Here is a 27570-nt window from a genome sequence, read left to right as displayed (position 1 = left end):
TGCTCAGGGCAGGTGTTAAAGTGACTGGCCCATAGTAGCCCATGGGCCTCCCTAGTGCTTTGCACTCATTATACCGCCACTCCAGCAAAGGGCCACAATAGTGTCATAAATTATGACTCTGTTGTGGAAATGAACACCATGGTGCGCTGCATTGTAAATATGATGCAACCATGGTGTCCTTAGTTGGGGCAGGGTTGGCACAATATATTTACGCATCTGGACTGAAGTGCCACTTTATTGTAGCTCTGTCCCCTAATTTCCACTTTGTCTCCCTATCTTGCGTAGAGTGCTAATAATCCATTGTAATCTTAAAGCTAACTAACATGTGCTACACAAGAAATCACTATGCACATACCAAAACAGGCTAAGTGACAGATTTATCAACTCTTTGAGCGTCTGTAAAGTCAGAAAAAGTGTGACAAGCAAGGACAAATTCAAAATAGACTTCTTACTTTTCAGTGCATAACTTTATTTAGACTGGAAAGTAGCCTGTAAAGCAACGCAAATAGTGCTTTTCCCTACTTTGCATCAAGGAAGCATCCTGTGGGAAGTACATAAGCATTTCCATGCTACCGCCAATGTTTTTGAAGCAAAGACCAAGCTACTGACAATGGGAGGAAGGGCTTTGTGGCAAAAAATAACCTCTGCTCGGTGCATGGGTTAGGTAGGAGAAATCCTTAAATTGCTCCTAAGTTTTCAAATATTGTAGGTGAGCTGCACTGGGTAGCACACTCCAATCTGTGAAATATTGTAAATTGTGTCAGGCAGAGTACGTTTTCACTAGAAAGCGATTTATTCCAGTATAAAAATGTGCTAGACATCATACAGACATCTTTGAACTTTAACTTTGGTACAAAGGTGTGTCCATGTTGGTGGGCAACCAAATTGAGCGCTAGCACTGAAAAAGAGAGCAGCATATCCAAATAATTGTGGCTCTCTGATTCTCTCTCTCCCTAGCTCAAAGCAAAATCAGCAAATGAGTTCATTGCGCAGTATTGCGCTGTAAATTAGTAAATGTGCTGTTAAGGAAATATTTTCTTTCAAAGAGATGTAAATATGTCGATATTCCATTGATGTTGCCTCTCCCTTTTTACTTGGGAAACGCTTGACTAATTTAACAATTTATTATTAGTCTTCAGCCATGTACACATAGTAAAGAATACAGAGAACAGCAGCTGCCACAATAAACGTGCACCTCTAATGTATTAATGCGGTTGTCACAAAAGGCTGTGATGCGCTCACTGTTGACCTTTTAAATGCAATATTCTCTTTAGTAATTTGAAGAAAAGCAGTGAGTGCTTGAAACTGTGAGGCTTAGGAAAGAAAAGTACATTTTTGCAGCATTTGATTAACAGTACATTATGGGCCTGATTACAACTTTGGAGGAGGGTGTTAATCGTCCCAAATGTGACGGATATACCACCTGCCATATTACGATTCTATCACATCCTATGGAACTCCTAGGCCCTCATCGGACCGTCGGGTGGCCGCCAATGCAGCCACACTCCCACTGCGGCCATTTGGAGATCCCCGCTGGGCCGGCGGGCGGAAACCTAGTTTGAGGACTTCCGTCTTATCTGAGTTTAGTTTCAGGCGGCTGTTTCTCATCCATTCAGCGATGGATTTCAGTCCCTTGTGGAGGTTGGCTTTGGCGGTGTGTGGATCTTTAATAAGGGAGAGGATGAGCTGGGTGTCGTCGGCGTAGGAGAGGATGCTGAGGTTGTGCTGACGGGCCAGTTGTGCGAGGGGTGCCATGTAGACGTTGAACAGCGTTGGGCTTAGTGAGGAGCCTTGGGGGACGCCGCAGATGAGGTTGGTGGCTTCGGACCGGAAGGGTGAGAGTCAGACTCTCTGGGTTCTGCCGGAGAGGAAGGAGGAGATCCAGTTGAGGGCTTTGTCTTGTATTCCGGCTTTGTGGAGACGGGTTCGTAGGGTGCGGTGGCAGACCGTATCGAAGGCGGCGGATAGGTCTAGGAGGATGAGGGCTGAAGTTTCGCTGTTGTCCATTTGCTGTCTGATGTCGTCTGTGGCGGCGAGGAGAGCAGTATCGGTGCTGTGATTGCTTCTGAATCCGGATTGGGAGGGGTCTAGGATGGAGTTGTCTTCGAGGTAGTGGGTGAGCCGGGCATTGACGATCTTCTCGATGACCTTCGCTGGGAAGGGGAGGAGGGAGATCGGGCGGAAGTTTTTGAGGTCGTTGAGGTCAGCCTTTGGTTTCTTGAGGATGGCTTGGATGTCGGCGTGCTTCCAGCTGTCCGGAAAGGTAGCGGTGTCGAAGGAAAGGTTGATGATCTTACGAAGTTGGGGGGCGATGGTGGAGTCGGCTTTGTTGTAGACGTGGTGTGGGCAGGGGTCTGATGGGGATCCTGAGTGGATGGAGTTCATGGTCTTTCGGGTTTCGGTGTCATCTACGTGGGTCCAGGTGGTGAGGCGGTCGGCGTAGGAGGAGTTGTCGGGGGTGGGGTCTGGCGGAGGTGTGGCATTGAGGCTGTTGTGGATGGCGGCGATTTTCTGGTAGAAAAAGGTGGAGAGTGCGTCGCAGAGTTTCTGGGATGGTGGGATGTCGTTGACATTGGCGTTGGGGTTGGAGAGCTCCTTCACGATGCAGAAGAGTTCCTTGCTGTCGTGCGCATTGTTGTTAAGGCGTTCTGTGAAGTGGGAGCGTTTGGCGAGTCGGATAAGTTGGTGGTGCTTGCGGGTGGCTTTCTTGTGGGCTGCTAGGCTGTCGGGTGTGCGCTGGAGCAGCCATTTTTTCTTGAGTTTCTGGCAGGAGCGTTTGGAGGTGATGAGTTTGTCTGTGAACCAGGCTGCTTTTTTCTTTTCTTGGTTGACGGTGGACCTCTTGAGTGGTGCGAGGGTGTTGGCGCAGTTGAGGAACCACTGTTGGAGGTTGATGGCGGCGGAGTCCGGGTCGGTGGGGTCGGTCGGCGGGTTCTTGGTGAGGGTGCTGGTTAGTTGATCTGCGGTGACTTTTCCCCAGTGGCGGTGTGGTGGTAGTGGGGTGCGGTGATGTTCGGTGTTTTTCTTGAATGTGAAGTGTATGTAGTGGTGGTCGGTCCAGTGGAGTTCGGTGGTGTGGTTGAAGGAGATGTGGTTGCTTGCAGTGAAGAGTGGGTCTAGGGTGTGACCGGCGATGTGGGTGGGTGTGTTGACCAGTTGTCTGAGTCCGAGGTTGGAGAGGTTGGTGGTCAGTGATGCGGTGTTGGCGTTGTTGTTGTTCTCTAGGTGTAAATTGAGGTCTCTAAGGAGGATGTAGTCCGTTGAGGTGAGGGCGTGGGTGCTGGCGAGGTCAGAAATGGTGTCACTGAACGGGGGTCTTGGTCCTGGTGGTCGGTATATGAGAGTTCCTCTGAGGGTAGTGTTGGGATCCATGTGGATCTGGAAGTGAAGGTGTTCAGCTGTCTTGAGGGTGTCGTCTGTGTGGGTGTGGATCTTGAGGGTGGATTTGTGGACGATGGCTATTCCTCCACCGATTCCATTGGTGCGATCACTTCTGGTGATCTTGTAGCTGTCAGGGATGGCGATGGCGATGTCAGGGGCCGAGGAGTCGTTCCACCAGGTTTCGGTCAGGAAGGCTACGTCTGGGGCAGTGGTGTCGAGCAGGTCCCAGAGCTCGATGGCGTGCTTTCGTGCGGAGCGTGTGTTGAGGAGGATGCAGTGTAGGTGGTTGGTGTTGGTTGCAGAGGGCGTGTGGGCCAGGGGGGGTGGCGCTGGACGCGGTCCAGGTGCGGACGGGCTCAGACGGGCTTGCCCCTAGCGCGCCAGCGGCACGTCAGCGGTGCGCCCGCTGTGCGGACGAGCAGCACCAGCCATTAAGAAGGGAGGGGGGGAGGGAGGAGCAGCTGGGAGGCGGGAGGGATCGGCGAATGGGGGCATGAGGGGGGCGGGGCCACGGGGAGCAGCGGCAGGGAGAGAGCGGCAAGAGGGGAGCGCACAAGGGGCGAAAAAACCAGGAAACAAGGCACAATCACAAGATTAAGGCACAAATTCAAAACAGTCACAAAAATACGCTAAATGGCACAAAATACAATTGGAATGCAGCAATCAGAGGGGCACAAATGGGGGCTAGAGCGCAAGGAGGCAGGCGCTGAAAAAGTGGAAAAAACACTTACAGGAACGGCGAAAAGCGGCAGAAGCCACGGGCCTCGAACACGCTAGCAGCAGCGTGGGCGGGGGTCAGGGGCACGAGACAGCAGGGTGGTGCTACGGACGTGGGGGGCGAGCTCTGGACCAAAACAGGTCAGAGGTCACTCACTCGCGACGCGCAGCGCCAGCCATTAAGAAGGGAGGAGCAGCTGGGAGGCGGGAGGCGGGAGGGAGCGGCGAATGGGGGCGCGAGGGGGGCGGGGCCACGGGGAGGCAGCGGCAGGGAGAGAGCGGCAAGGGGGGGCACATAAGGGGCGAAAAAAACAGGAAACAAGGCACAATCACAAGAGTAAGGAACAAATTCAAAACAGTCACAAAAATACGCTAAATGGCACAAAATACAATTGGAATACAGCAATCAGAGGGGCACAAATGGGGGCTAGAGCGCAAGGAGGCAGGCACTTAAAAAGTGGAAAAAACACTTACAGGAACGGCGAAAAGCGGCAGAAGCCACGGGCCTTGAACACGCTAGCAGCAGCGTGGGCGGGGGTCAGGGGCACGAGACAGCAGGGTGGTGCTGCGGACGTGGGGGGCGAGCTCTGGACCAAAGCAGGTCAGAGGTCGCATCTGGCTGGCTGTGTGTGTACTGACATTTGGCTGGTGGTGTGTGTGGACTGGTATTTGGCTGATGGTGTGTTTGAACTGGGGATTTTGCTGGTGGTGTGTGTGGACTGGATTCTGATTAATAAAATGTGGAGCTGTCATTTGGATGGTGGTGTGTGTGAAGTGGTGTTTGGATGGGGTAAGGGTCACTCCCATCTAGAGTGTCCATTTCTTGCCTTTGCTTTGTGCCCCTCCTTGGGGACAGATATTACATTTGTGATGCTGATGGACTACCACGCAACTGGATGAGTCAAAGAAGTTCTTGGGTTTAACTTTTTTGATGGGCTTGATAAGGAAGCAATTGCTGTCTTCATAATGGTCTACTAGTACCTTGATGGCAACTGCTATAGTTCTTGCAACTATGAGTCGTGATCGATATTTGCTTCTGCTTCAAAAGCTGCATTTTGTTAATAATGCTTCAGCATTGCTATGGAATCAACCTGATTGTGAGCGTCTCTTCAAGATTCTGGGGGTTATTCTAACTTTGGAGGAGGTGTTAATCCGTCCCAAAAGTGACGGAAAAGTGACGGATTTACCACCAGCCGTATTACGAGTCCATTATATCCTATGGAACTCGTAATACGGCTGGTGGTATATCCGTCACTTTACCGTCACTTTTGGGACGGATTAACACTCCTCCAAAGTTAGAATAACCCCCTCTGTCTGTCCTTGATCATCTTGTAGATTGCTTTTTAGAGGTCTATTTTTCAGGGAAAGAAATAGCTATCGATTATTCTTTGGTCCCATTCAAGGGCTTTTTGGTTTTTAGGCATTACATTCCTAGCTAGAGGGCATGTTATGGAATTAAGATTAATATGCTGCCTGAGAGTAGTCTGGACATGTTTGCAATGTCATGGTGTACACTGGTAGTGATTATTTTATTGACTCCCCTGGATGTCTATCCACTTTTGGAGTCAGTGAGAAAATTGTGTGGGAAAGTGATAGAGAACAAAGGTCATCATTTACAAGTAGAAAACTTCTACACTGATGTTCAATTGTTCAAGAAATTATTCAAAGTGGACACTGTTGCTTGTGGCACAATCTACCCTAACTGTAAAGATTATCCAAAAGATCTTGTATGTAAAAAACCTCAGAGGGGACAGTGCAGTGCTTTGTATAGTGACAAAATTATGGCTGTAAAATGTTCAGACAGGAGAGATGTCCACATGCTCACAACCTTTCATGATGAAAGTACTTCACCTGTGACTGTGGTCAAGTTGCTGTAGTGTGCAAACCTATGTGCACTGTGGACTACAATAAGCACAAGGGCGGTGTAGATATAATAGATCAGAGGTTGGAGCCTTACACTGCTCTTTGTAAGTCAAACATTTGGTATAATAAGTTGGCTGCTAAAAAATGGTGCAGTGAAATTTACAACACTTTTGTTTGTCATTTTTAATGCCTGCTCGAAGCAGGCGTTAAAATGTGTTAGAAAGGGGGTCTTTGGTTGGCAGTCAGTTTGCACTCTGCCCCAGCAGGAACCCTCATTCTAGTTAGGGTAAGGGAGATACACTGCTCACCCTCTTGGTAACTTAGCTCAAGCAGTCAACCTTATCTCAGAGGCAATGTGTGAAGTATTTGTACCATTACACACAGTAACACAGAGAAAAAAAAAACACAAAATCACTCAACACCAATTTAGAATAATAGCCAATATTTAGCTGAGTAAAACAAGACTGAAATGACAAAAATCTAACATACACAAGCAAAGTTATGAATTTTCAAAGATTGAACTTCAATATAGTGCTTAGAAACACAAATGTTTCAATTTGGTGTTATCATGTTGTCAGTCATGACGGATTCATTCCCAGCAATCCGATGCCAATTACGCTCAAGCGGAGTCAATGAATCCGGCGGGTCAAGATGTGCTGGGGCGACCTAACGGGGTAGAAGTCACTCCGCGGGGCTGTAGGCGCTGCAACATAGTCAGGTATACCAAAACTCAGTGACACGCCATTCTGGACTCACAAAGTCATGGAACATTAGCAAGGCTGCATGCGGCATCAGGCCTGCAATGTCAGGCGGGGCATCACACTCCAGCGAGGACCACAGCTTAATTTGCAGGCGGTGTCGCTGGGTCAAGCAGTGGCATTTGTCAAGGTGTCATCCGGAGTCACCGTTTTATTTTGTTTTTGAAAAAGCTTTCACTTCCAGGGGACTAGAGACTGGAGTAGGCGCCACCTGGCAAGCTAGGATCCACAGCAAGTAGACCCAGAAGCTGGTGGGTGAAGTCTTTAAGGTCCCTGAGACTTCTTAACAGGAGGTAAGCTCAGTCCAAGCCCTTGGAGACACTTCACAAGCAGGATTGCAGAAAGCAGAGTCCAGCTCTTTCCCTCTTCGGCAGAAGCAGCAGACCAGCACAGCAAAGCAACAGGCAGAGTGGGGGTCATCCTCAAGCATCAAGCTCTTCTCATTGGGAGAGGTTCCTCTTGATCCAGAAGTAATCTAAAAGTCTGGGATTGTGGGTTCACTACTTATACTCATTTCTGTCTTTGAAGTAGGCAAACTTCAACAGAATGTTTCTGGTGTTTACAAGATCCTGCCTTGCCCAGGCCTGGCCCCAGGAACACACTAGGGGGTTGGATACCGCATTGTGTGAGGACAGGCACAGCCCTTTCAGATGCAGGTGTCAGCTCCTCTCTCCCCACTCTAGCCCAGGAGACTCATTAAGATATGCAGACACTCCCCATCCCCATTGTGTGTCACTGTCTAGAGGGAATTCACAAACAGCCCAGCAGCCAGTCTGACCCAGATGTGAATTCCCCAAGCAGGCAGAGCCACAGAATGGTTAAGCAAGAAAATGCCCACTTTCTAAAGGCGGCATTCTCAAACTGACAATCCAAAAACCAACTTTATCAAAATATGTATTTTTAAACTGTGAGTTGAAAGACCCTAAACTCTACATCTCTATCTGCTGCCAATGGGAAACTGCACTTAAAAGATATGTAAATGCAAACCCCATGTTAACCTGTGAGAGAGATAAGCCTTGCAACAGTGAAACACAAATTTGGCAGTATTTCACAATCAGGACATGTAAAACACATTAGTACATGTCCTACCTTATAAATACACGACACCCTGCCCCTGGTGCTACCTAGGGCCTACCTTAAGGGTGACTTACATGTAGTAAAAGGAAAGGTTTGGGCCTGGCAAGGGGGTACACTTGCCAGGTCAAATTGGCAGTGCAAGACTGCACACACAGACACCGCCAATCAGGGATAGCCAATCGCTAACACAATGTAGACAGAGAGAACTTGCACATTTGCATTGTTTAGAAGTGTTAAAGTGCCCAGAGTATCAAAACCATCCAAAACAAATTACAGCACAGGGCCCAAAAACAGGAGGTCAGAATCAAAAAGGTCAAGTCTAACAAAATGACACACCCATTTTAATCAATGGGACTCCCTGTGCGTTGCTGCATTTGAGTCAAAATTGTTGTTGCTAGTACTGCAAAACACCACAATAGCACCAAAAATGTTGATGTTATTGTCCTAACGACTGCTATGGTGAGCTGTATAGTAAATATGGTGCAACCATTGAGTTGTTAGATGGGGCAGGGGCGACACAAGAAAAGTAGCACATCAGGACCTTACACCTTTTTAAATGTGTCTATGCACTTTGCTTTTGAAGATTATTTTGGGAATTAAAATCAATAAGGCCGCCACACTTTAAATGTTAATTGTCAATTTGAACGTACAATACATATGTTTTAAAAAAATGTCGGCTATATTAGATGTATTTATGCACTATGTGGGGATTCAAATTAATATGGCTGCCTTTTAACAATCTTAGTATACAGCTCGTGCGATTTAATAATGTCAGATATATCTAAGCATTATGCCTTTGAAATCAAGGGCAGTATCACTCTAATATGGCTGCTGGATCTTTATCATGAAAGCATGTTTTCGAGGGTAGTGACGATGATCGAATTTATTGACATTGCTGTTCATTGTTTAATTAATTGTTAGATCATTTTATTGATGAGCTTTTGGGTCAAAATAGAATATGCTAATATTTGAGAATATTAAACTAAGAGGAATAATTTATGGACTCTTGATGATTATTGAAGTATATAAGGAAACTTTAAATGAACATAATAGGCGATATGAGAACATGTTAAATATTTGATTTATTACAGGTGTAATCATGTAATAATTTTAATATGCGATTGATTCTATTTTATAGTTTTTGTTTTTCTTGTTTTCTTTCCTTTTTTTACTATATTACAGTTATTTATATTTGTATGTTTGTAGTCCTGAAGAAGTCTGTTGGGACGAAACATGTTGGCTATGACTATTTTACTGCCCATGAAGTTATATATGGAGAATTATGAGTGAATCAACAACTCTATTTTTGTCAAAAGAAGATGTGGTTGAAGAGATAATATCCATACATGGTGTTGCGTAAGGACATGAAGATATATGAGGAAATATTCCTTTGTCTCTAATTGGATGTACATTTGTGCTGAGTCTTGTTCCATAAATATAGCACCTTTTATCCTGGTGATTGAGGACTGGGGGGCTGGTCTCCAAGACTTGTGCCCTTCTTGTAGACGGTCACTGACATTTGTCATATATAATTGAAGGAAAAGGTGCGGCAGTGTATGCCTTGGCCCCTGAGTTGTTTGCACGCTATTTCATTATATGACTGTAATTCATTATATGTTATTTGCAGACTGTTAAGTGTGTAGGGTTAAAGGGCAGGAAGTAAATTAAGTAATAATTAACAATTACTAATTGTTTATTATTCATCTGATTTTAATCATGTAATTTGTAGAATACTTATTTATTTATTTATACTTGTGTAATGGACTGCTAGGTTTGTAGGGGTTTTGGTTGGAAAGATGTGTAATAATTAATAATTGAATAATACTTTTTAATACATTATTTAATTAATTTGTAACAATGTAAAATGTTGAACACAGATTTATTGTACTAATATTTTAGTTGTGGGATGCTAGGTTGTTGAGGAAAGGGTGGGAAGTTTTTCAGCTAATAATAATGTATTATTGATTTTTTTTTGTAAATTATTAATTATTTAATTGAATTTTACAGTTTTTAATCATGGAATAGTTCATTATTTCAATTATGTTTTTTGCAAACTGCTAGCCTTCCAGGGGTCTAGGCTTGGAAGTTAGTTAAGTAATAAATAATTAACAAAGTAATAACTGTTAAATAATTAAGTGATTTTGAATATGTAAATTATGGAGTACTCTTTTTTTTTACTTATCTTTTAGGTGCGGGCTGCTAGGTTTCTAAGGGAATGCATAGTAATTATTTATTTAACGCTAAATATGCTAATAAATAGTAATTATGTAAATTGACTTTTTTATTTTGTATTACATATACATACATATTTATGTTCATTATTAATTCATATTAAGAGGTTATTTTTACATTCATGGTATAACTTTTATATGGAATGTGTTTGAAGTGAATTACTTTCTCCACTCTTGATGTGACTGCAGTAGGAATAGTAAAATTAACCTCTTTACAATTTGAGACCTTCCCTACTGTTTCACAGACTGAAGTCTGAATAGTAAATTGTACCACTCAGATGTTCAACACTTTCCCTACTGTTGCGCTGTTTGGAGTGGGAATAGTAAATGTAACCTTTCTGAAGTCCAACCCCTTCTCTACTGTTGCACAGACTGGAGTGGGAACAGTAAATCTTACTCTTCTGAAGTCCTATGCTTTCCCTAATATTGCTTAGACTGAAGTGGGAATAGTAATTTTAACCCCTCCGAAGTCCAATGCCTTCCCTTCTGTTTCTCAGACTGGAGTCGGAATAGGAAATACTACCCCTCTGAAGTCCAACACTTTCCCTACTGTTGTGCTGCTTGGAGTGGGAACAGCAGTTTTCACCCCTTTGAAATCCAACACTTTCCTTACTGTTGAACAGAGTGGATTTGGAATACTAAATTCTACTCCCCCAAGTACTGCACTTTCCCTACTATTGTAATGTTTAGAGTGGGAATAGTAAATGTCATCCCTCGAACATCCAATGGTTTCCCTCTTGTTGTTTAGACTGGACTGGGACTACTGAAGTTTACCCCTCCAAAGTCCAGCACTTTACCTACTGTTGTGCTGTTTAATATGAGAATAGTAGATTTCACCATTTCAAAATCCAATGCTTTCCCTACTGTTGCACAGACTAGTGGGGAATAGTAAATTTTACACCTTCGAAATGTAATACTTTCCCTACTATTGCACAGACCAGAGTGTGAATAGTAAATTAATGTACAAAAATAAATATAATACTAACCATTGAAAAAACAAAAAAAGAATACAAAAAATACTATAAACAATAACATACATTTGAAAATAAAAACAAAAAATGTCAACTATGAAAAATAAAATAATTAATGCTATAAACTCTGTTTAACCAACATTATTAAAACTGTAGAAGTCCAAGAATAGTACCTATACTATTCCCACTCAAGTTTGTTAAACAGTAGGGAAAGAGTTGGATTTCGGAGGGGTGAAATCTTCCATTCCCACATCAGTCTGTGCAAGCTACCAATCTATCTATCTGCTTCTGAAATTAAAATATTATTGGAATTATTATAATGTAAAATAATTATTTTGCTTAAAGAGGTTAAGCTTTATATATATATATATATATATATAGTGTTTTATATATATATATCATATATGTATGTTATATATTTATATATACATAACATACACAACACAATAATAAAACATATAACAACTTATTAAGATAACAATTAATTAATGTACAAAAATAAATACAATACTAATCATTGAAAAAACTAAAACAAATACAAAAAATACTATAAACGATAAAATAAATTTGAAAATATAAAACAAAAAATGTCAACTATAAAAAATAAAACAATTAATTAATGCTATAAACTCTGTTTAACCAACATTATTAAAACTGTAGAAGTCTAAGAATATTACCTATACTATTCCCACTCAAGTTTGTTCAACAGTAGGGAAAGAGTTGGATTTCGGAGGGGTGAAATCTTCTATTCCCACATCAGTCTGTGCAACCGCAGGGAATGTGTTTGATTTCGGAGGGATGAAATTTACTATTCCTACTCCAAACAGCACAACAGTAGGCAAAGTGTTGGACTATGGAGTGGTATAATTAATATTTGTTATCTTAGTAAGTTGTTATATTTTTTATTATTGTGTTGTGTATGTTATGTATATATAAATATATAACATACATATATGATATATATATATAAAACACTATATATATATATATATATATATATATATATATATATATATATAGGTTAACATAATTAAGCAAAATAATTATTTTACATTATAATAATTCCAATAATATTTTAATTTCAGTAGCAGATAGACAGATTGATAGAGAGATAGATACACATTTTCATATTAGTACACTACAAATATAAGAAATAAAAATCTGTAGCAAATAGTTTTTTTTTAAATTATGTAACGTTATCTATATGTGTATGTATATGTATCTATTTATATAAATACTTGTATATGTGTGTTTATATATATATATATATGTATATATAGTAATGCATAATAGTGAAATATATTTACATTTTAATTCTAATTAAACTATATATTAAAGTATTTAACAGGTGTTACTTTAAACTCTACATTAAAAAAACTATATTTTTACTATTTGTTTGGCCAATATTAGTGACAGCAATATTTTTTTCGATATTTTTGTACCATTTTTCGTATACAATAACAATATTATGGGGAACAATATTTTTGACACAATACTTTTGACAATTATATTGTTTACCACAATATAGTGTCAGTGATCCCTCATCACATCATCCCACTGACATCACTGACCCACTGGTGTGACCAGCTACCTATATTCCTATCCTTTGTTCCAATATTAGTCTAAAACATCTACATCACACGTAATGTCCATCTGGACTCTGCCTTGGAATACCACGCGCCAGCTTGCACTGGATGATACAAAAGCAGCACTCTATAGCCATTCTAGTACCAGAAACTGAAAATGTGCTATATAAGTGCATGACAATTAAAGTGAGAATGATAAATACGCTTCGATAGATAACTAAGCTTCTATAAATCTCGGCTAAAGAATACTACATAGGAATGTTCCTTAAAAAGAACAAACAAGTAACTTTGAATGAAAAAACTGAAACTTTCAAAATCATAGGTGAGCTTTGAAATAAAATCAGGTTGCAACAATGAAACAATGTCTTTCACATCCCTTGTGGGATTACTTCCAGTTCTACAAACACCCACAGCCAATTAGTTGCATGAATTTCAAAAAATCAAGAGTGGTACCACCGAGGCAGCAGTTTTCCCCCGAAATTAAAAGTGCTGGAGAGATACTCGAGCAGACTTTTATAGGCTCGTAAGTCCATTTTGTACAGACATCAAAGGGTTTTCCCATACTGTTACTTTGGGAAATGTGTTAATACATATGGTCCCAGTTTCTATTGGATAACCATTTGAGAGTTCGAATATTTAGAGTTACTAATACAAACCTTCCAACACTTTGGTTACATAAATGCTTTAGTACTGTACAATCTACGAACTATTCATTTGAATATACACTAGTATCACTGTGAACCAGCAGTCGCCATTACAAATCCGCTAAATGAAACACTCGTGTGTCCAGAATCATGAATGCGTTAATTACCATTCGTTCCTGTCTGCGTCACAGTTGCAGCGATGTTGGGAATCAAGGCAGTTTCCTTCCAGAGCACATGAGCACTTCTGCATGTCTGGAAAGGAACCTCCCCAGTAGGTCTGTGATTCATTGTTTCTTCCAACCCACCAGCTGAATGGCATCCCATCTAAAAGAAAACACAAATAGACAAGAGTCAACATGCTTTTTTCGAAAACTAAAAACGCCTGCACACAAAAGTAATGCAAGGCATGGCTCTTGAGGTATGATAAAATATGTTTTCATGTAAATATTATGTTATCAGAGACTAAACAATTTCAGTACTTTTTTTTTTATTTTTTTTAGCAAAATAGAAAGAGGAAGTAGTTCTCAATGCATCGAGGTGTGATATTAGAATCGTTTATCTTAAGCAGCGCATGTATACATAATCCTTTAAAGTAGCAAATGAAAAAGTGATGCAGTCACACTAAAACCCTGGGTAATTTATACTATAATCCAAGGATCATTGGAGATCTCGGAAATACGTGCCAGGAAACAAAAGAGCTAAGCTTATCTATAAACAGACTTATTAATTCTATCAAAGAAACCAACGGAACTCGACGATGCTGCATATTAAATATCAGTCAGTTTTACTGTGATGCGAGATAATGCATGGCAACTTTAGCAGAGTGAGCTCCATTTATTAGCGTCTCTCCAACAAGGAGGAAAATCACGTTTCTTGTCTGCCTTTTGCAGCACTGGGGAACGATATCGTAACATACATAATGCTGCATATTCATAATACAAGGAAAAACCAGGGCTGACTTTGCCTGCTTGACGTAATTGCAGGAGAGCACACTAAAATGTTTAAAAATGTTCAAGTAATTTTGGTACAGAATGTCATGACTTTCTCTCAGACTTGTCTGGAAATTTTTGGTTATACCACAAATTAGTGATTGTGATGTTTTTTTCCTTAGTTTTGGTAATTACCATGAACGTCGCAATAACTGTAGTGATTCTGCAAGTATTTCCTAATTTATTGGCGCGGGGGTGATTTTTACTGATATTAATAGTTACAAGCTTAATGCGTTCCCACGCAGACTGCTATTACAACATTTAGGTGTTAAAGAAAGGGTGACATAACACCTCCGATGAATAATTGTGCGACTGTACTGGCTAATCGTGCTTTTAAGGGAAATGTGTCCTTAAATAGGAAAAAGCTTGTGGATACAGTGGTTACAAAAATGTCTCCTCATTTCTTAATATTTCAATAGGACTCGCATTTTGCTGGTATTAATAGGCATGGATTTCCTGGACTGTAATGTTGTATTGACATATTAGGATCTGTTATTACCACCGTGGCATGTTCTAATACAACACCACTTTACATGTAAAAAAAGTATCAAATTGAAGAGTAATCTCTTAACACATAATTCTACACTAAACTTGCATGACACCCACATTTTCTAAATGTTGGCCTATGTATTCAAACCTTTGTATCATGAGGTTTGGTTAGTGCTGTGTTGTGCAGAAAGCAAAGGCTGATTCATTTTAAAGCATATACTACTCTATCTTGCATAACACGTTCCTTAAAAAAACTAACAGACACATTTCCAATGACTCTGCAATCAAACTCAGTGCTCACAATCCCAGTGCTAAAGATATGTGGATGACCTTTTCAGCATTACAAAAAATATATCCATATAAAAAAAAAAAATATATATATATATATATATATATATATATATATATATATATATACATCTTAAATGAATAACACCATTGATCAGAAATATCTCTCAAACGAATAACTGAAAGTGTCAAAATGATGGACCCGAAAATAACTCAAACTACTGAGATGGTAAAGGACAGCACATCAGCATCTATTTACCTAAGTACACCTATGGATTGGAAAAAGTGGCCTTGACCCTTTCTGCAGGGTCATCCCCAGACTTTTTGCCTTCCTCCTCCTTTAGTTTTGCTGATCTTGTTTTTATTGGCCTGAGTCCTTTCCACACTTTACCACTACTAATCAGTACTAAAGTGCTTGTGCCCTCTCCTCTAAACATGGTAAAATTGGCTTATACCCAAATGGCAAATATAATTTACATGTAAGCCCCTAGTAAAGTGGTATTACATGTTCCCATGGCCTGTAAATTAAATGCTGCTAAGAGCTGATTGTGGCATCCACTTAAATAGCCTTTTTAACATGTCTGAGGCCTGCCACTGCAGCCTATATGTGTCATTTTAAACTGCCACTTCAATCTGGCAAAGGTGACATTTTGTCAGGGCTAAACCTTCCTTTTTATTACATATTTCAGACCTAGGATAGGCCTTGAACAGCCCGGAGGATGGGGTTCAGTGTATTTGAAAAGTTAGACATATACTTTTAAGTTTCACATGTCCTGGTGGTGAAAACATCTTCGTATTTCAATACTGCAAGACCTGCCTCTCCCACAGGATGACATTGGAGTTATATCATTATATTTAATAAACATAATTTCCAATTGGGAGCATATAGCCAGGTCAAGTTTGGTGTCTAAAGAACTGTAATTAAAGCCTCTTTTAAGGTAAAGTCAGATTTTTAATCACAATTCTAAAACTGGCAGTTTTGAGAGTTGACATTTTACTGTCTGAACCAATTTGGGTCTGTTGTCTGTATCCTGGATCACATGGCTATGTGTGTTTGGATGTGTGTCTTTGTGTCTTTGTTGGACTTTTTGCCTTACGCAGGGTCATCCCCAGTCTTTTTGCCTCCTTCCTCCTGGTTTTTCTGACCTCTCGCTGTTGGCTCTAGGACTCTGAGCACTTCATCACTGCTGACCAGTGCTAAAGTGCAGGTGCTCTCCCATCTAAAGTTGGTATGATTGGCTTATACCTAATTGGCATATTTAATTTACCTATGAGTCCCTTGTACAGTGGTATCTCTATACCCAGGGCCTGTAAATTAAATACTACTAGTGGGCCTGCAGCGCTGCTTGCGCCACCCACTGAAGTAGACTTTTAAACCTGTCTCAGGCCTGCTAGCGCAGGGCCTGTGTGCGCAGTTTTCTACCACAGGGACCTGGCATCTAAATTTACTTGCCAGGCCCAGAACTCCCCTTTTACTACATGTAAGTCACCCCTAAGGTACGCCGTAGCTAGCCCTATGGGCAGGGTGCCATGTATGTAGAAAGGCAGGACATGTGCCATATTGCATGGCCTGTCCTAGTAGTGACAAACAGCCTAACTTGGTGTCTCACTGCTGTGAGTGCTGCCTTCTCATAGGACTGCATTAGAAATGCCCTGCCTTATGTGTAAGGGGTATTGTCTGATTTATGAGGGGTAGCGTAGGCGTGTTTGGTATGGTTGTGATGGTGATAATAAATGCTGCATACTGGTGTGGGTGTATTTTTTATTACTATCACAGAAATGCCACTTCTAGAAAGTGCGCATTTATCTGTGCTTATGACTCTGGTGTTTTGCAGCTTGACTCCAATCCAAGTCTGGACAGAGTGACATTTGGGGCTTTGTGCATACTTTTCAGACAGCCTGTACACAGGGAGGGTGGAGGTGTCACAGAGGTGCATCTGCATACTGAATAGTCTTCCTGGGCTGAGAGAAGGGAGTGGCGGGGCACACCTGCATTTGTAAAGGCTGTGCCCTGGCCTCACACAATAGGGTCGTTAACCCCCCACTGATTTTTGGAGCCTGTGCTGAAAGGAGAGAGGGGGCATTCCCAGAACCAGTTGTAACTGGCTGGAACCTCCTCTCCCTACCATTGTAAAACACTGTAAGAACTGACTATAAGTACAGGGGAATTTTCCCCACAATTTAAACACTCTTGGAAATTGAACCTGGATACAAGACGCTGCTGAATGGACTCACCAGGAAACCGCCTTGGACTGCTGCTGCTGTGCTAACCTGTGACCTGCCTGGTCACTAGGAGGAACTGCCATTATCTGCACCCCTTGTGCTGGCCTGTAGCTGGACCCACCAGCCTTGTGCTCCTTCCTGCTTCATTGTTCCCAGGGGCAGGGTGCCGTGGCCCCTGACCCCTGTAACTTTTCCCTGCACGAGGAGTGCTGCCTTGATATCCCCTTTGCGCTGAGAGAGCGCTCTTCTGTGCCCTCAGGCACTTCGAGGCACCTGTTTCATGCTGGAATCACCGCCGCAACTCGGGCTATAAGTATGGCCTTAGCACTTTGAAAAGCGCTTCCTGGATGGCCCCCAGTAATCACGGTCCCGGAGGGGCCCGTCAATGGTCTAGAGGAGGTGCTTCTCCCCAAAAGAACGTCAGAGGTCCCCATTTGGCGCATAGTAGCGCTGGGGGCCCCATTGTTCACCTTCTAGGCACTGGAGGTGCCTTCATCAAGCTATGTACTGTTAAAGGAACAATACATAGAACATAAGTTCTTACTAGAGACTTCGTCTGATTTATATGTTGCCTACCTGTTTTTGATGGTGTTTCATAGGCATATGCAAATGTTCCTCTTATGGGCATGACTTGCTAATATGTTTCCCTAACTTGCCATATTTCTTTTCTAATGTTCCTACTATGAGCGTTTTATGATATTCTTATGACAAGTGTTCTAATGTGATAACGTGTTTTCCTGACTACTGCTTATGTTGCAGAATACTGAGTAACCTGTGTGTTCTGTGTGACTACTGCTAATTTGCAGAGTAACTAATGTGTAACGTTCTGACAACTGCTAAGGTAGCAGGATAGTACTGATATGTGATGTTTGGTCCGATAATTGCGTTGTGTACAATACAGTATATTTTCATATAATCTGGTGTTGTGTTTCCTTTGTGGTGGGGATATTGCGTCACATGTGTGTGTGTGTTGTGCAAACGCTTTACACATTGCCTCCGGGTTAAGACTGACTGCTCGTGCCAAGCTACCAACAGGGGTTATCTTGGACGTGTAACTCCCTTGCCCTGACTACAGTGGGTAAGTTCTGCCTGGCTCAGGTGCATACCCTAGCCAACCAGTAACCCCATTTTTAACAGTCTTGCTCCCAGGCTGTGAGAAAAAGGGAAGCTAGGTTTTGGCAGGATGGGCCACTCTCAGTTAATGAGGGGAGACAGCTGTCACCTACCACACTTACACATCACATGGGCCTTGTCTGATCACACTAAAAAATATGGTTGACACTAGTCTACTCTGAACCTTGAAAAACTGGAGCCAGGACAGGGACAAAGAAAGGGACGCCTGACACTTCAGGGAAGTGGAAACTCCAGAAGGTTCTCCTACTTCAAAGTGGGAACCAGGTGAACATTTTGACCCTTGGACTCAACTCCACATACCACTTCTGGGCCTGTGAACTCTGTCATGAAGAAGGACAGCCCAGCCTGCTCTGCTTACCTGCTTTGCTGCCCAAGGTCTGCTGTTACTGCACCAGGACTCTTCTGCTGTGAACTGTCCTATTGAAATCAACCTAACTCTGTGTCCCAGGACTCCAAGATTTCCAACGATCAGTGGGCTGATCACTAGTTCTTAAGCCACAAAGATACAGCAGGCATCTCTGTGGCATTCATCTTTGATGCAGGATCATGTATCATCTCAACAACTCTGCAAGGTTGATTCAGTGTGACACATCTCGACGCTGACAACTGGCTGCATGCACTACAGCTTCTTGTAGCTTGCATACAGAACCACATATTGCCACAGTGGCTTCGACAGCCTGACCCAGTGTGACACATCTCGACACTGACAACTGGCTGAGTTTGATGCAGCGCTGTGCATCTCAACACATTTCATTGCAAGCCTCAGCAGCTTCACCAGTACTGGCCCAGCTTGACGAATCCCGACCTCAGTGCCGATGCATTGCTTCGTAGATCTTCGCAAGCCTCAAACAGTTTCCTCGACAAAGAACGCAGGGTTTTGAATCTCAAGCTCCTGTCAATGGTCACTGCCACGCAACACATCTTGGTGCAGGACCTCACATCACAATCTCTATGTCGACTGTTTCTCAATGACAGCCAGCATGTCTCAATGCAAGGACTTAACATTATTCTGCAACCAGGATTTAAGGTACTCTTGTTTAGGTGGCCTAACTTGGCCCCTGTAGATGGCCAGTGCTCGAACGCGGTCAGATTCAACTTCTGACTTTGTCTTAGTCCGGTACAACCAGATAAGCACAATTGGCGCTTTTTGCTTCTAGGCACTATTTTCACTTAAATCTTCAAAATTGCAGATCATCCAGTTCTACTGATTGAATTTTTGTTGTCAAAATATCTATTTCATGTTATTCTATTTTTCAGTTGTTCACTTTATTACTGTTTGAAGTGCTGCTTTAATACTTTACACAATGCCTCTAAGTTAAGCCTGATTTGCTTTTGGGCCAAGCTAAAAGAGGCTTAGGCATAGGTTAATTTGGGGTTTGCTTGGGACTTCTCCATGACCAGGATTTTTGTTGCTGCTTGAGTAGAATCTCAGCCCCCTCAACCAATAAACCAATGTCCATCAGACATGAAGCGCTGCAAACAGAAGAACTGCAGCTGGACCATCCAGCCTACATGTTGAATGTACCTTAGTTTTCACAAGAGTGGAATCTTCCTCCAAAATGCAGTTTTTTTCATGACGTCTTCTAAGGATGCAAACATATTTCAGCCAACAAGTAGAAGGATTTATTGATTCTTCTTCAGGAAGAAACAGCTAAACAGGCCAGTTCCTTTCTTCTAATTAAAGCTCAGAAGGAAAATATTTTTTGGCACATATCACACAATGTGAGTACTACAGGTGCTAATTTAAGACATGGTCTCTGCCACAGTTTTGTGCTGACTGATGCCTTAAATATTTGAAGAGTTGCAGCAGTACTATTTTATCACCTTAGATAGTGGTAAATGGCTGCTTGTCATGTGAAGTTTAAAGGCATTCACTATATTTGGCTGGACATGTAGCAGCATTTATTTCCACATCAAAACAACAGAAAAATGCAATAACTTACACAAAGCAACATAACAACACAATTAAAGCATTAGTAGTCAAGTGTGGGGAGTAATTTTATGTGATGTCTGATCAAAAAATAAATCCAACATTTCTAATATATATTTATTTATCTCAGATCTTTAAACATATACCTTTAGTGTACACAGTGCATTAAGATCAGGGCCACTGGAATTATGCAACTGTGCGGCCACTGCACTTTTCTAATAATTATAGATTTGCTGCATTTGCCACATAATTCATCATTTGACACATAATCTGCAGATTGTGACAGAAAATTATTTTGTTTCTAGCTCAAACATTTCAAAAGTTACTAAAAAAGCAGCAACACGTATTGCTACATGCTGGAAGGCCCTTCGCAAAACTGGGCTGGTCACTTTTATTTTGCTTATTGCTATATCTGGGTGTTAATCTGGTACTAATGAAGTGCAACTAATGCCCACAATGTGTTACCAAGTTTAAAAATGATGAACTAATTAAGTAATATTAGTACAAAACTGTGCCGCATAATTTGCATTTTCTTGCCACATAATCTACTCAACCCTACTGCAAAATGTGGCCCTCTACTGCTGCATAATTCCAGTAGCCCTGATTAAGATGATGCACACTGAGTGATTAATATCTAAAACAGAATACAAAGTGCTAGATGTACAAAACTGCAATTTTGCTTTTCCTAAATAGCGACTCCTCAGAAATTCCTATTTAGGAAATGCAAAATGATATGTATGAAATATCTGATGTATTAATAGCGATTCCTACAGAGTAAGAATCGCTATTAGGAAATCACAAATAGAAAATCCAAAGCCATCCATTCCAATGGGCCTGCTTAGCATTTCCAAAATAGCGATTTCCTAATTTTGAAATGCTAAACCAAGGATGGCTATGGGTATAAGGCACCTTGTGATGCATTCCAAAAATAGTGGTGCACATGTAGAGCAAACATATGCCCTAAGGGAATGGGTGCGCACTATCCCACTTTAAAAAAAAAACATCTTTAGGTGCTTTTTTAAATTGCATGTGTTTACCATTGACTTGGAGTCAATGTTAATCGCATTTTCTATATGTCCAATTTGCATTTAGGAAATGCTTTGTATGTGTGCATAGGAATACCAAATAGGTAATCCCTATTTGCGATTTCCTATTTAGGGGATCGCAAATTGAGATTTGTACTGTGTTGAAATCTCAATTTGTGACCGCTTAAAGAGCTTTGTACATTCGAAAAGTCCATTTTAATGGCCTGAAAAAGCTATTTGGTCTGTTAAAAAATGCAAGATAACTTTATACATCTGGCCCAAAATGATTACTCCCTACTCCTGAATACTAGAGTGTAAATGTTTTAAGCCAAAGGAGAAACTAACTTAATAGGTGAAGTGCACAGGGCCAGATGTTCTGTTATCCCTTGTATCGTTGTTTTTACAATTAAAACATAACAATGCACAACAAAACAAACAAAACATTGAAAGTAGAATACAACATACCAACCTAAGGGCAACACAACAGCATCACGTTGCAACATGCAGCTCAAAAACATAACAGCACAAAAACCAGTAGAACACATCACCATTGCATCAAAATGTGACAAAATAAATATACCCAAACTCTCTTGTAACACATTACCATCCCCAGACACCTCCTTTCGTAATATGGTGATGAAAAGTCTTTGTGAAAAGACCTGCCTTGCCTTACCTTACAACCAAGGGCATTAAATAGTGCCACTAAAAATGTTTTGTGACCTGGTTCATTACTTTTTTAAATGAGGATTATCAAATGAGCCATGAACCCTATGTGGGCTGAAAAATGTTGTATCTAGGCAAGGTAAGGAGACCACACACATATGCTGTCATAGTGAACATATTATTTAACTCTCTAGTGTTCTGGCCATAACGATGTCAAATTCTTTGTTTAGGCAGAACGAAATGAGCTGCAAAATTTCATCAGTTGCATGTGGACATTAAGGGGAAATCACAGGTACTATCAGCTTTTAAGGTGAAAGGTGTCCTTCCAGGTGAAACAAGAAAAATACCTCAACTGGAAGGCTAGTTCTTCCTGTCTGATAATGACATGGAAATTTGGGGCCAGATGTACAAAGGCATTTTGTAGTTGCAAATAGCCTGATTTGCAGATAAGAAGGCAAAAAATTCTTTCTGGTATGCACAAACCATAAATCACGATTCAGTACATTGTTGCTGAATCGGAATTTGGATTTACAGCCCAATACTGATTCGGTATTTGGAAGGGGTGTATTTAGGGTGACCCTTCCAAATACTGAAACTGAATGGTGTTTATTAATGTTTTGCAACCAAAACCTGGTCTTTACCAACTACAAACATGTAGTGGTGAGCCATAAACAAATGCTGAGCTTAGCAGGCTACCATCCCTGTAATAGCTATGATTCCTAGTGGTCGTTAATTGTGGTATAACCCATTAATATTCATGAGGTTGGTCAGTTTGAGACCAACTAAGAATCAGTATTTTGCAAACCGAACTGTTAGTACATAGGTCGGTTCTCAAAATACCACCCTGATTTCAAAAATACAGTTTATAAATTGCAGCCAGTATTCTGCAACTAGTACTTTACACTTCTGCCCCCTAGTCTCCTAAACTTAACAATGTTTAAAACACCAAAATTAATACTAATAGTAATCTGTAGGATCTTATTAATGGAAAACACATTCCAGCAAATAGTTATACAGATTCTTCAGGGTTGTTGGAATTATCAAATTATCCATAAGTTTTTCTCCGAACAGAAAACATTCATGGCAATAAGCATGATGAACAATAGTTGATTGTCTTACTGAGTTAAAGAAGGCTTTTAAACAAGTGAACTACCTTATGTAGTTATCGCAGATGTTAGGCATGTGGTCTCTGAGCTAGAGAAGGGGCTTGCTGCAAGAACATTTAAATGCGATTAATGTCTAATTTAACTGTTTTTCATTTCTATTTTTGTGGCTCATACTATAATATGTCAAGAATACAACTTTTTCAATACTGGCTTGCTAGCTCTTTCTGAAATGAATAAAAAGAGTTTAGAACTGTGAAAGGAGTGTATTTTGTTTACATTTCAGATTTGATATTAGTACCTTAATGTGTTGAGTGTCATTAAAAGAAACAAGTTCAGACATGTGTGATTTAAGAGAACATGGCATGACCTGGGCACAATATTTAGGCACATATTCTGCATCAATGTACTAGACTCAGTTGTTAGGGATTTTGTTTTTCTGCCTAGTGTAACTTTTTAATGGAGTTAGCCTTAAAAAAAAGAATAATACATTTGCTCGGGAATCTGTTAGGTTACTCTATGGGCCATTCATTCTGAGACTTCACGTTTTAAATTAATTATGGCCTTTCCAAAAAAAATCAAGTTGTGTGAGAACATCATTTAAATTACTTTTATAATCTTAACCTAAACTTCCAATAGTTTAGAGATTAACATGTTATGTGGCAATTGATCTATATCTCAGGACAGTTCAGTTCAGTCCACTCATCTTTCAGTGTAGCCCTACAGTACACTACAGATTGGTATTTTGCATACCATGTCCACATGGTTAATTTCAGGAATATACCGATTACTATAATGTTGTGTGTGTGCAACACTTAATCTTACCATATTAGGATGGGTTAATTAATCCCTCTGTATCAGTGCATCCTTTCCCTTAATGTGTGAACCCTCATTCAGTTTAGTTAAGCTTCCACTTCAGGTGACTATTTAAAACCCAAGGTTTCTGGGCTTGTCATTTTATATGTAGGGTTAGTTTGAGAAAAGAGTATTTTAATGAAAGTAACAGTATGTTTTCTTTCTTTATATGTTAATCCCACAAGGTGAGGAAATTATTTTTAGCAGATTTCAGGAAATAAAGGGTCAGTGTAGAAGCCATTTCTATAGGAGGACATCTCATGTACTTTGGGGTTCAGACAAATAATGTGTGACCAGCAAAGAAAGATAGAATGAAACATTTATCAGAAGTTTACTATTTTAATGTCACTGAAGTTCATATAAGGGAGGATTTTCTACCTGAACACTTGTACACAGGTCAAAGAAATGGACTCCAATGGTCAGTTGGCTGACCTCTTGTGTGGCTGCTACCAACAAGCTTCTAGAGGCCTTTTTCTTGAAGTGAGGAGCTTACCAGTAGCAGCTGGACCTGAATTAGACCCTGCCACTGGCCTGTCTCACAGCCTGAGAGTCTCTAAGTGCCTCCTTTGACATCCTGTGGGTCTTAGACATGTATGTCTGTGTTTGCTTAAGCACCAAGAGAAAGTTTGGAAACTTGATCATATATCCTCAAGAGGTTCAGTGCAAGCCGCTGGAAAAAGTGTCTGACTGGCAGTTCCAGAAAATCGCATTGGATTTCAGCTTCAGACTGATCAGTTGTCCCTGCACATCTGAAAAATGAATAAGTCCCATTCTGCATTGAGATTTAGAAAATGTGCAATGCTACAGAAAGCCAGTGGGGCCCACCTGCTTCAGGTACACGGCCTTTGATGCCAATGTGCAGGATATAGTGACAGCAGCAACTCACACAGAAGGGTTTTGTTTTCTCAAATGTCCCAATCCTCAATGTTTGTCTTAAAAAAAGTGATTAAGTCCCTTTCTTAAATGGGACTTACAAACTTTTTGTACCTTTTTGACTTCCAGAATATCACAGGGACTATTCTATGTGCTGTATCTGGCCCAAAGTTTTCGTGGTTAGCCCGAAATTGGACCTTGGTCCTGTCCTACAGTGACCATTGACCTATGCTGGGCACTGTATTTTTCTTAATGTCTCTTTCTTCTGAAATCTTTACAAATGCACCTCTCTGGTTCCCCTGATTGGATTGGATTTTTGTCATTTTGGTGTAAATATCCTTTTCACATTTTTTTTAATGATTTTTTTGTTTCGAGTGGTTTTTGTATTGTGCTGCATCTTTGACTTTTTAACTGTTTTGAGACTTCAAAATGTTTTACCCATTTTCTATAAGGTAAGCCTGCAACAGGTACAATCTGCTTTGTATCCTTTGTTAAGTTCAGCAGTCTTTTGAGGAAGAATGTGTAAGGGTCCAGCCTTGCAGTGTTCATTGTCATGTGGACACTCCAAGTTCCCCTCTGATCCATATAGTAAAGGTTGCCAGGCCCTTGTCTACATTTGCAGTAGTATCTCTTGTCTTTACTGCAAATGGGCCCTAAATATTATTTTTCAGAGCATTTTCAAGATGGCAAAAGTCTTCAGCCTCACTAACTTTGGGTTCAGAGTGCTAGAGTGTGGAAATTTCAATTTGGTAATCCTAGGGGGTCATTACAACATTGGCGTAAAAGCTGCTTACCGCCGTGCAGAAGACCACCAACACACCGCCGCGGCCGCGGAATTCCTCCACAGCTATTATGACCCACATCTCGAAATCCGACAAAATTCAGACCCCAACAGAAGTCCGCCACACCAAAGGTCAGTGATAAACTGGCGAAAACAAAACCTCCACCGTCACGCCAACAGAAATACGCCCACACTATCACTACACACGAATCCACGCAGCGGTCTTTCAAATGCGGTATTCCATTGGCGGTACACACCGCCGCGCTCAAAATACACACACATATACAAAACACAGCCACATTTGACCATTGGAAATACACACACCTGATACACATACACACACCACTCCCACACACCCAATACAATATAAAACACACACCCACATCACCCACAAACCCCTACGACCACTATTACAGAGAGAAGGCCAGAGAGAGACACCACCATCCACAAACTAGCAGCCACAGGCACTCAACACCATCACCCACAAAACACCACACACCACTACATATCACCACACTTATCACCACACACACCACCCCACACATCACCTACACCACCCCATGGCACGGCAAAGACACCCCAGGTTCTCGGAGGAGGAGCTCAGGGTCATGGTGGAGGAAATCATACGGGTAGAGCCACAGCTATTTGGAGCACAGGTGCAGCACACCTCAATTGCAAGGAAGATGGAGCTATGGAGAAGAATAGTCGACAGGGTCAACGCAGTGGGACAACACCCAAGAAATCGGGACGACATCAGGAAGAGGTGGAACGACCTACGGGGGAAGGTGCGTTCTGTGGTCTCAAGACACCACATCGCGGTTCAGCGGACTGGCGGCGGACCCCCACCTCCTCACCCACAACTAACAACATGGGAGGAGCAGGTCTTGGCGATTCTGCATCCTGAGGGCCTCGCAGGAGTCGGTGGAGGAATGGACTCCGGTAAGTCAAAACTTTAACTACCATATCCCCCACCCTACCTGCATGCTATCACATACTCCCACCCTCGCCCCCACCCCTATCACTCCAACTCCTCACAAATGTACCAAAATCACAAACCACACATCCCAACACCAAGCCCTGCATGCAACACCAACGCATGGACACCCATCACTAAAGCATGCCCACTGCACATACCCAAACACCCCCCTAAACCAGCATCACACAAGCCCCCACACAGGAATGCAAGCACTGGGGTACACGGTCACCCACCCATTGCACACCATGACACACACAGATGCAATAATCATGCTTTTACACCCCTGCAGGACCACTACCCAACGTCACCAGACAGGAGGGTCCAGACATCTCCACCCCACCCACAGAAAAGGCCCACAGTGATGACAGCAGCTCTGTCAAACTGGATCTAGATGACCAGCCCGGACCATCGTGGGCATCGGGACATTCGGTTCCCCTCACACAGGCACAGGCCACCACAGACCTACCCCCTTCTGGTAACACCAGCACAGCACCCACCCAGCGGGCCCATACCTCCATCCCCAGGACATGTCAATCAGCTGTGTGTCCACCACTACAGGGAACCCAGGACAACCCACCACCCCAACAACAACAGGGACCTGGGGGCAGTGGTAGTGAGCACACGGTCCAGGGGACGGAGGCCCAGGAACACAGGGGAACTGGGAGGGCTGCTGTGCGACAGGGGACGGACAGGCCAAGGGAACCCACTCTCCACGAGGCCCTCTCCTCCATCATGGGAGCATACCACCACTCCCAGGAGACGATGGCAACGGTCCTGGCCAAGTTTCAGGAGACCCAGCGCATGCAGGAGGAACAGTATTTGGGGTTCAGGGAGGAACTCAGAACCATCAGCTCCGCCCTGGGAACCATCGTAGGGGTGCTGAAGGAAATACTCAACACCAGGAGGGACACTGTGGCACTACAAAGGGCCCCTGACACTAGCATGGACGATGAACTGCCCACCACCTCCGCCGGTGCTAGTGGACAGGAGGCACCGCCACAGGACCACCACAC

The 27570-nt window shown here is 42.1% G+C and overlaps 1 protein-coding gene across 3 annotated transcripts in view; it reads right to left on the bottom strand.

The window, feature by feature from the left end:
- CNTNAP4 (contactin associated protein family member 4) overlaps nt 1-27570 on the bottom strand; it is a 2124586-nt gene that overhangs the window by 418385 nt on the left and 1678631 nt on the right. For all 3 annotated transcript variants that reach the window (XM_069227637.1, XM_069227632.1, XM_069227640.1), the window contains exon 14: nt 13396-13552. In XM_069227637.1, the coding sequence (XP_069083738.1) occupies nt 13396-13552 (157 nt within the window). The remainder of the gene's footprint in view (nt 1-13395; nt 13553-27570) is intronic.

This window comes from Pleurodeles waltl, chromosome 1_1 (genome assembly GCF_031143425.1).
Source record: "Pleurodeles waltl isolate 20211129_DDA chromosome 1_1, aPleWal1.hap1.20221129, whole genome shotgun sequence".
Classification (NCBI taxonomy): domain Eukaryota; kingdom Metazoa; phylum Chordata; class Amphibia; order Caudata; family Salamandridae; genus Pleurodeles; species Pleurodeles waltl.
The sequence above is the reverse complement of the archived record's forward strand: the minus strand, read 5'-3'. Positions and strand labels throughout refer to the sequence as shown.